This window comes from Lepidochelys kempii, chromosome 26 (assembly GCF_965140265.1).
Source record: "Lepidochelys kempii isolate rLepKem1 chromosome 26, rLepKem1.hap2, whole genome shotgun sequence".
Lineage (NCBI taxonomy): Eukaryota > Metazoa > Chordata > Testudines > Cheloniidae > Lepidochelys > Lepidochelys kempii.
In genome coordinates, this window is record NC_133281.1 from 10,347,773 (window position 1) to 10,356,967 (window position 9,195).

The following is a 9,195-nucleotide window of genomic DNA, read 5'->3' on the forward strand; positions in this document are numbered from 1 at the left end:
AAAATTAATCAAAATGCTTTTTTTCAAAAAAGCACTTACTGTAATTTGGTAATTATTGAAATTGCCGATCACGTCCCGCATAAATGTGTTCTTGGCTCGGGGTTATGTTTAATTATTTCAGAATGACTAATGATGAATGGATTGGATCCACTGGACATGAAACCTCTCAAGCTTTAAAAATAAAAATAGACAAACAACATTAGGATGGAGAGAAAGTCACAAGAGCAAGAAACTTCTTACATAAAGGCAGCGACATCATCTGTAACTCAGCTGCTGGGTGTGACTATGGATAGAAAGAGGAGCTGTGTTCAGTGCAGGGCAAATCTTTTATAGCTCTTCCTCAGACAAAATTCCCTTCACAGGAGAGTCCTAGGAAATATGACAATTACATTCTTTCTGTGGGATTTTTTTTTTTAAATGGCTTTAGCAAAGAGACAGTTCTCACGGCCTCATGTCTCCATTACAGCAACACTTTCTCTTTGGCCTTGACCACCATTCAGGGTGTAAAAAGAAAAGGAGGACTTAGGGCACCTTAGAGACTAACCAGTTTATTTGAGCCTAAGCTTTCGTGAGCTACAGCTCGCTTCATCGGCTGCCTTTGGGGGTAGTTGCAAAGGTCATTTTCCTCGCCGATCACTGTTTCCAGACCACTCTCTTTAGACTCCCGTCTCCACAGCATCACACCCCAACTACTTGTCCTCCCATTAAAAGCCCTTCACGACCTGTCCCCACAAGACCCATCATCGTTATCAACACTACATACGAAGAAATGAAGTTTCATTCTCCCCAAACTGATGTTTTCAGAATGGCCTGTGGACCAAAAAAAAAAAAAGAATCTGCTCTTTGACCAGCTCCGCTAAGGGCTACAGGGTAGGGACATTAGTAATTTTCAGTGCAATTCCCACGGATATCTAAAGCATCATCTTGCGTTTAGCGAAGGACAGAATTCAACGCTTTGAAATCCTATGCAACGATCAGAAGTATTGTAATTTTACAGGTTTCAGAGTAACAGCCGTGTTAGTCTGTATTCGCAAAAAGAAAAGGAGTACTTGTGGCACCTTAGAGACTAACCAATTTATTTGAGCATGAGCTTTCGTGAGCTACAGCTCACTTCATCGGATGCATACCGTGGAAACTGCAGCAGACTTTATATATACACAGAGAATATGAAACAATACCTCCTCCCACCCCACTGTCTTGCTGATGAGAAAACCTGGATTTGTGCTGGAAATGGCCCAACCTGATGATCACTTTAGATAAGCTATTACCAGCAAGACAGTGGGGTGGGAGGAGGTATTGTTTCATATTCTCTGTGTATATGTAAAGTCTGCTGCAGTTTCCACGGTATGCATCCGATGAAGTGAGCTGTAGCTCACGAAAGCTCATGCTCAAATAAATTGGTTAGTCTCTAAAGTGCCACAAGTACTCCTTTTCTTTTTGTAATTTTACACTGGAGTTTTCCTTTACTAGGAAATCCATTACAGCTCGGGTTAGCAGTTTAAATTACAAGAAAGGCAGAAAACCACGTCTGTTCAGCAAGAGAATTTGACGCTTAACTAGTTACACTGGCTGTTTGGGCTAGCAGTTGATTTATAAAGAGATGCTTTTACCTCTCTCTGTGTTTTATACTCAGCTATTAGAAGCTGGCAGGGATCTGGAAGTTTGGCTGGTACTAGCCAGCTTACTGGGAACTGGGGAGGTGCTCCAATGCTTAGAGCAGTATACTGGGAACCGGGACTCCTGGGTGCTATTCCTGGCCTGCTCATTGATTTCCTGTGTGATCTCAGGCCCAAGCTGAGATGTGCCTGCTAATTTTCAGAGCAGAGCATGAGACACCTAAATCCTGAATTTAAGAGGCACTTGACACCCGCACCACCAAAATTAAGTCACTGGGAGGTCCAAATACTCTGTGCATGTGAAACTCATGTCTTGGATTTGGCCCCTGGAAGTTAAGGGGCACATTTGAAAATATGGGGCTCAACCTCCATGTGCCTGAGTCTCCCCATCTTTAGAGGGATGTAACAATGCTCATAGAGGTGTGGGGAGATTTAAGTGTTACTAGTATGTTTTCCAGTTCTCCATGTTCTCTTACATGTGCAAAGTGTTGGGGAAAGGAGCTATGAATATCACGAATTGTCAGGAACACCGTAAAACCACACATCCGAGATTATGGCCAGTGGACTTCATTTCTGGCACACACTGCATTTTCTGAGTTCTTTGATTATTTGCATTCTCACAATTCTTTACTTGATTATATCTTCTATAACACCAAGCAGCATCCAGGAGACAGAGAACCCCTGTTTCAAACCCAAAGAACTTGCTTTGAGCCTGCCATTTGCTTGACTTCGACGAATCTTTATTACTAGAAAAGCTGTATGAACCTAGAGCTTCCATGCCCAACCAGAAGAGAAGAAGTTCTTGAACTGCCTCCTGTTGGACACATGATCACATAAGTCTTTTCTGTCCTGAAAATCTGATTCCTAAATGTCTTGCATTTACTGTGTAAAGTGGTGCCATCTCTAACCATCTAGAATTCGGTTTCTGAATGAAAGGTTTAGTTTATCGTAGAGATAGGTCCCAACTAATTCCTGGATCCAACCACCCCCAATTTGTCAAAGGCAGGTTAAAAGTTTGAATCATGCCGATGGCCTAACTACGTAGAAATGGACCAAACCAGAACCGAAGATCAAAATATCCCCTTTCCCACCTACCTCCCAAACAGAAGTGTTGAGATTCTCGACACAATCTGTGTTTACTGTGTGTGTGCTTATTGGAGACGGGCCACAAATCAGAAGACAGATCTGAATGCTTCTCAGAATTTAGGGCTTTTCAGGAGCCAGGCCCCAAATTTTACAACTCAGATCTGCATGGAATCATCGGACTGGAAGGGACCACGAGTGGCCATCCAGGCCCCTGCACTCATGGCGTCTATCGATCGATCTTAAGGTTTTATACGGCACCCATCATCACAGCAGCTGAGCCTCTTTTTAGGCACGATCTGAACTCGGATACTCAACCCAACTGCCCTGGAAGTTTGGCCAAGTTCAGATGCAGATCCAGGTCTAGATATTATTTGTATTGCAAGAGCACCTGTAGGCCCTAATAATGGATCACTGTGCTGGGCGCTGTACAAAAAGTCTGTCCTTGTCCCTACAGAGCTTACAGTTCAAATACAAACTGCACAGCTCAGTTCATCTCTAAGATGTACAGGAAAATGGACTATTTCACAAGAGGCAAATCAAACCTTGAAGGGGGAGGAAGGGAGGGGAACAGATGATGCTCTCAGACACTCAGAGAGAAATAATTTGCCATATTTGGAAATGAACATACCCCACCTACTGCTATATAGGTTGAGAGAGTCAGCTTGGCAGCTGCTATCGAGACCTGCACTTCCCCCAAAAAACAACCTGCAACTCTCTAGCAGAAAGGTGAGTGATTACCAACATCCGGCACAGATTTTTATCACTTATTTTCATTCGTGTTTGCATAGGATTTTGCCATTTACATTTGTTGTTTAATAACTTCTCACTCCGTCCTGTATTGTGAATTGCAGAGCTATGTAACCATCATTTGTTTTCAGTTACTCCAAAGTGACCTGGATAAAAGGGACTGCTGATGGATCTGCAATAATTCACGACCCAAAGACTGATCTCGAAGCAAAGAGGAATTGCATTGATGTAACAAGGACAAGAATTCACTTCAAGTTCTCTTATCTGGATGATTATTAGACATGCTGTCAGATAAGTTACCTGATATCTGCACGGTGAGATCCTAAAAGAACTGTCTGTTTCTTCCAGCCCAAGCAATGTTTATTGCTCTGGGATATGAAAACTATCATAGATAATGTTTTTAATGGGTATAGTTGCATGTTGGACCCTAAATGACCTTTCCATTGAGTTTCCAAACCTTGTATCTATAGATTCTTTTCCTGGAAAGGAAGAGAGTTCTATTCATCTGCTAGTTTAGATAGAAGCAAATCTAGCAGTATGTAGTACCATATTGACGGGGAAAACCACAAAGCACCTACCAAAAAAGAAAAAAATCTATCTGGTGGGTTTCGTTGCTGAATTTAGCCTCACAGGGGGGGGAAAAATGTATCACAGTCACAAGCTTGCTCATGCTTGTGGTCTCTTCTTTGGGCTGAATGGTCCATTTATGGACGAGCTCAATCTTTCTGTTCTAACCCGCTCCTCACTCTATCCTAGTATTCCCACCGCCTCTCAGTCAGAGTTTTGCCGGAGTAAACACAACATGATTTGGCTCTACAGAAATACACCGGCAGCACTGCATTCCCCCCTCAATAATACCACCTTGCCTGTCTCAGGATCCCAAAGTGGCTTACCATCATCCACTGCCACCACGCCCCTGCAAGACAAGAAACAAACATGGAGAAACTAAGGCTCAGGGAGGTTAAATGATGTACCCACGGTCAGAGAAAACCAATGGGAGAGCTGGGGAACAGAACCCAATTCCTCTGCTCGAACCAGAGGTCAGGAAAAAAATAGGAAAGCATAGAAGCATCCACCCATTCCATCTTCTGTGTGTTTCAAGCTAACCTACAGGATACATATACACAATACTCTGTCTGTCCAGGTATTCAAAATGCGCCCATCACCCTGATCTCCACACGGTCGTCTCTTGTTGAGCTTTCCATTCTAGCCTGCCACTCTGGTGAGCAAGATTGGTTGGCAAAAAAAAAAAAAAACCCACCCAAACGTAGACATTTGAGCCAAATGCATGGTTGTGGGTACATAGCTAAGAGGGAGATAGGAGAGGGAGAAAGAGTGTGTAATGGCACACATTTTACTTCCTTTTTCTCTTTTATGTGGAGCCTTCGGAGACAACGCTAAGCAGTACATCTGTGTACCCTTAGCTGGGTCCACAGAATTGATTCAATGAGGAGCTTGATTTGACAGCCTTTTTTAAAAAAACGTTACCCACAGATTTCTGCGATGAACAAAACATCCACACACACTTTCCACAGGAAGAAGCTGTAACGTACTGTGGAACAATTTGTCGGGGCTGCAAGCTACGAACCTTGCTCTATGAGCCTAGCTGGAAAGCGGCTACTTGTTACTTTCCACTGAAAGTGAAGCCTTACAAAAAGGCAACATCCTGTGATCATAAAACAGCCTTCCTATTAGCATAGAATGAGTTGGGACCTGACGCAAAGCCCACCCAAGTCAATGGAAGGTCTCCCATTGGATCAGGTCCTGCATGCTCAGAAAACTCCATTTCCACACCGTGAGCATGAACAGTTTCAAAACTTATTATGATGGATCCAATGGATTGAGTTTTAAGCAGATTCCCCCCACCCCCATTGATATCAGTGGGGGGAGGGGAGGAGTTCTGCTTGATATCCAGTGGCACAATATGGGTTGTGGCTATTAGTTATTTCTTACCCCAAAGCAATTCCCAAAACACGGTGGGTTCTGAAGTAAACAGGGTTAGGTGGAGAACAGCAAAGGGTCATTAAAAACTAACATGCACCTGATCCAAAGCCCATTGAAGTCAGTGGGACCAATGTATTCCTGGAGAGCCCTGTTCAATATTCTTAGTTCTCCTTTTGCAGCAGACAAAGAACGCTCTTATGGCAGCCTAGTTCGTTAGGCGTTAATTCCAAAATACTTAGAAGTTAGAAAAGCCCTGAACTCCCTCCTTAAATCTCAATGGGGAAAAGCATCTAAATCGCCGAGGTCATTTTGAAAATAGCAACCATTGTCTTTAACCTATGCCTCAGTTTCCCCATATGTAAAATGGAAATATCGCTCTGGCTACTTACACGAAGGTACCTTTGCCCACAGTCTACTGCACCGTGCAACTGCCGCTCTACCTTTCGTGCTTAAATGGCCCCCACTACTTTCGTTTCCGGGCAGGTCACAACACCCCTGTGGGGCAAGGCAGTGTGACTATCCCCATTCTACAGGGCCCAAAGATGGAAAGTGATTTAAATCAACCCGGAAATCTGTGGCAGAGCAGGGGAATTGAACTCGGGTCCCAAGTTCCAGGCTGGTGCTGTAACCATTCAACCATCTTTCCTCCAGCCAAAAGGAAGTATCTGGCTGCTCTTACACAGCCTCTGGGTAATACTGGAGGCTTGTGATGCGTCAGAATAAAGTCCTTTGAGACTTCTGGTTGAAGAGCACTATCTGCATATGATTATTTGTCACCTAAATGTTGGCAGCTTCCCCTGGTTGTTTTTCCCCATTCTTACCCTGGCAGTCAAACGGCTTGCCCAAACTGCATAATGTCATGGAGTTGACATGCTGGAGAATTTGGATCCAGAGTTGTTCCCCCTCCTCTTCCAAAAACGGTTGGGGAGCATTTGGGACAAGAGGGTTGGTTTTGTCAATTATAAAGTTAGGAACCTTTGCAAAATTCAGGTCTGGATGCAGGCGAGGATTCTGATCCCCTCCAAAGTTTACAGGGTGTTGGGATTGAGGCCGTATCTATAGAAAATAGATTAGGGTGTTAAGAATGACTGTTAATCCAAGGAGGACATTGTGGAAGTGGAGAGGGTTCAGGAAGAGCCGTGAGAGTTATGAAAGGATTGGAAAACATGCCTTATAGTGACCGGCTCAAGGAGCTCAAAATATTTAGTTTAAGAGAAAGTTAAGGGACGTCTCCATCACAGGCTATAAGTACCTGCATGGGCTCTTCAATCTAGCAGACAAAGAGCATAAGAAGATCCAATGGCTGGAAGTAGAAGCTGGACAAACTCAAACTGGAAATCTTTTAAAACAGTGAGATTCAACGGTAAATTATCAAGTTGCCAGCCGCTCTGGAGGATTCGCCATCATCAGTTGCCATTCTCTGAGTCAAGACCGGATGCTTTACTGAAGATATACCATATAGTTCAAACAGGCATTATTTGAGGGCTGTTCTGTGGCCTGTGTTCAGCAGGAGGTCAGATTAGATCATCACAATGGTCCCTTCTGGCTTTATAATCCAAATCTCTTCCCCTTTCAGATCCTCCAGAATGGGAAGGACCCGGATGGTGACCTGCTGGATGGCTATGCTTTTGCTGGTGCTCTGTAGCGATATCACCCTTTGCAGGAGGGGCGGCTCAACAAGTAAGAAAGCAAACCAGAATAAAAGTCCTCCCCCCGTTAATAAGCCCAGCCCGCCATCCAAAAAAGAGCCTGTGAAGATTCCAGGCACGCTCTGTTACACCGGCCAGTTGCTCGACATCAAACTAGAGCCCGAAGATGCCAGATATTACACCGACAACTTCAAAAAGTTCCCCGATTGCGTTTATTACCCTCGGTGCTTCCAGTCTCTAGAGGCGAACGCAACCAAGGACGCGTTGGTTAGCGAGTGCTTTAACGTTACGGTGAGTCTGACTGAAAACAAACTGGGCCTATCCGAAGGAAAGAATGCCACCAGTGCGTACGCCAGGGTCATGTGGCGAGTGATAAGCCACTTGTGTGCAATGGATTTCTGCTGCCAACCATGCAGCCTCGCTCTGTCCATCCACGGTTCCTTTGGTCGGGTAGCAATGCTTTGCCTCATGAGTTTTATTTCTCTTACCGTGCAATGAACTTGCATTGATTTACTGGCAACGAGGGAGTGCCTGTCAGTAACTATTTACCTCTTATGATTTCTGTATGTTAAACTTCCATAATTCTTTTGTTATTTTAACCAAAATCCTTTGTGCGTATAAACTCAAGTGGCATTTATCTATTCTATCAAACTCATGTGCTTTGTTTTACAGTGGGCTAATGTGTGTCCAAATAAAAGGACCATGCTAATCTTTTAACTCCTTTAACCTAGTCCAGGGAACGATTCTGGATTCTATAGTAATGGACATTCTTATTAATATGTGTTATAATTAACAAGACCAGGTAATATACAGGGTGCGTATGATACAGTTATGTTCTGTGATTAATATTTGTTATTGCAGACTTTTCCTGTGATGAAATAAATGACCCACTGAGAGATGTTGTTAACTCATTAAGAGGTACCGGTTGCCACAGCTGTCAGTAATAATGTCTGGATTATAAATCCCCTTTAGTTTATCAATCAGGTCAAGTGCGATAACCATAAAAGAAATCCCATACGTAATGAGGTAAAAATGAGATACTGAAAACAACACAGAGTGAAATAACTGTGAGAAAGTAACTTTTCCCTCCCCACAAAGATTTCTTAGTCTCACATCCTATAAAAGGAAAGAGTTTTGGGGGGCTAAATTGGGAATGAATACTGCCAGCATTCCACTAAGTACGGAAGATGCGACTAAACTACCTTTTCTTCATCATGTAGAGGGGTGGTAAAGTATGTTTTCTTTCTGTATCCTGGATATTGCTGTATTAATCTTTGATTAAATCATTCCATTTGAGCCGGTTATTCCACTATTTTGCATTGTTACTAAATTCCAACACGCAACCGTATTCAAGTGAAGGAAGCCATGAGCTGGTTGCAGACACAGTCTTCTCCTCTTCAGTTTGTGTAACGCCAACAGACCCCGGTCGTCGGCGGGCAGGATCGAACCGGGAACCCCTGGAGCTTAGTGCACGCGCCTCTACTGCATGAGCTAAGAGCCAACTGACTGTCAGCTAAGGGTGAAGAGCAGACTCATTTTCTCTCTCTTTACGTGGTCTCGGTGTCACTAGATGGGACAGACCACCACACCCAGGAGGGTTACATTTGCACAATTGAATGATCAAGCTATGCGATAGACAGTGATCTGTGTGCCCTAGCACTCCCCCATTTCTTGGCTTTGCCCTTCCTAATCAGCATATTTGAGACTCATGGGAAACTCAGTTGTGGTAATGATATTAAATACTTGGGAGCAGCAAAGCGTATTTGGAAGGGCATTATGCACTATAAGAAAGGCACGGTATAAGGAAACCTACTGAGCAACCAAACTTCCTCCCACACATTGAGTCTCAACCGACAGGTGCGAGGGAGTGGATGGGGTGGTAAATGTTGCACCAAATCCAGTGATCCTGCTTTACAGAGGTTCTTAGAAGTTAAAAAGAAAGGCTGGTCTTTTGGATTAACTATAACGAAGGCTAAGATTTTGTCATGGTTATTTGTAGTAAAAGGCACAGACAGGTCATGGGCAACAAAAATAAATTCACGGAAGCCATGACTTGTCTGTGACTTTTGCTGTAGCAAAAGCCTGCAGCAGCTGGAAACTTCTGAGGGGCCCCCTCCACCCACGGAGGCTGGGAGCTGCAGGGTGATCATATT

The 9,195-nt window shown here is 43.8% G+C and overlaps 1 protein-coding gene across 1 annotated transcript; it reads left to right on the forward strand.

The window, feature by feature from the left end:
- Window positions 1–3,301: 3,301 nt before the first annotated feature.
- PRND (prion like protein doppel) lies at window positions 3,302–8,231 on the forward strand. The gene is made up of 3 exons (XM_073324943.1): window positions 3,302–3,428; window positions 3,581–3,763; window positions 6,970–8,231. The coding sequence occupies exon 3, from the start codon at window positions 6,980–6,982 to the stop codon at window positions 7,538–7,540; it is 561 nt and encodes a 186-aa protein (XP_073181044.1). The 5' UTR covers window positions 3,302–3,428; window positions 3,581–3,763; window positions 6,970–6,979; the 3' UTR covers window positions 7,541–8,231.
- The last annotated feature ends 964 nt before the right edge of the window (window positions 8,232–9,195 follow it).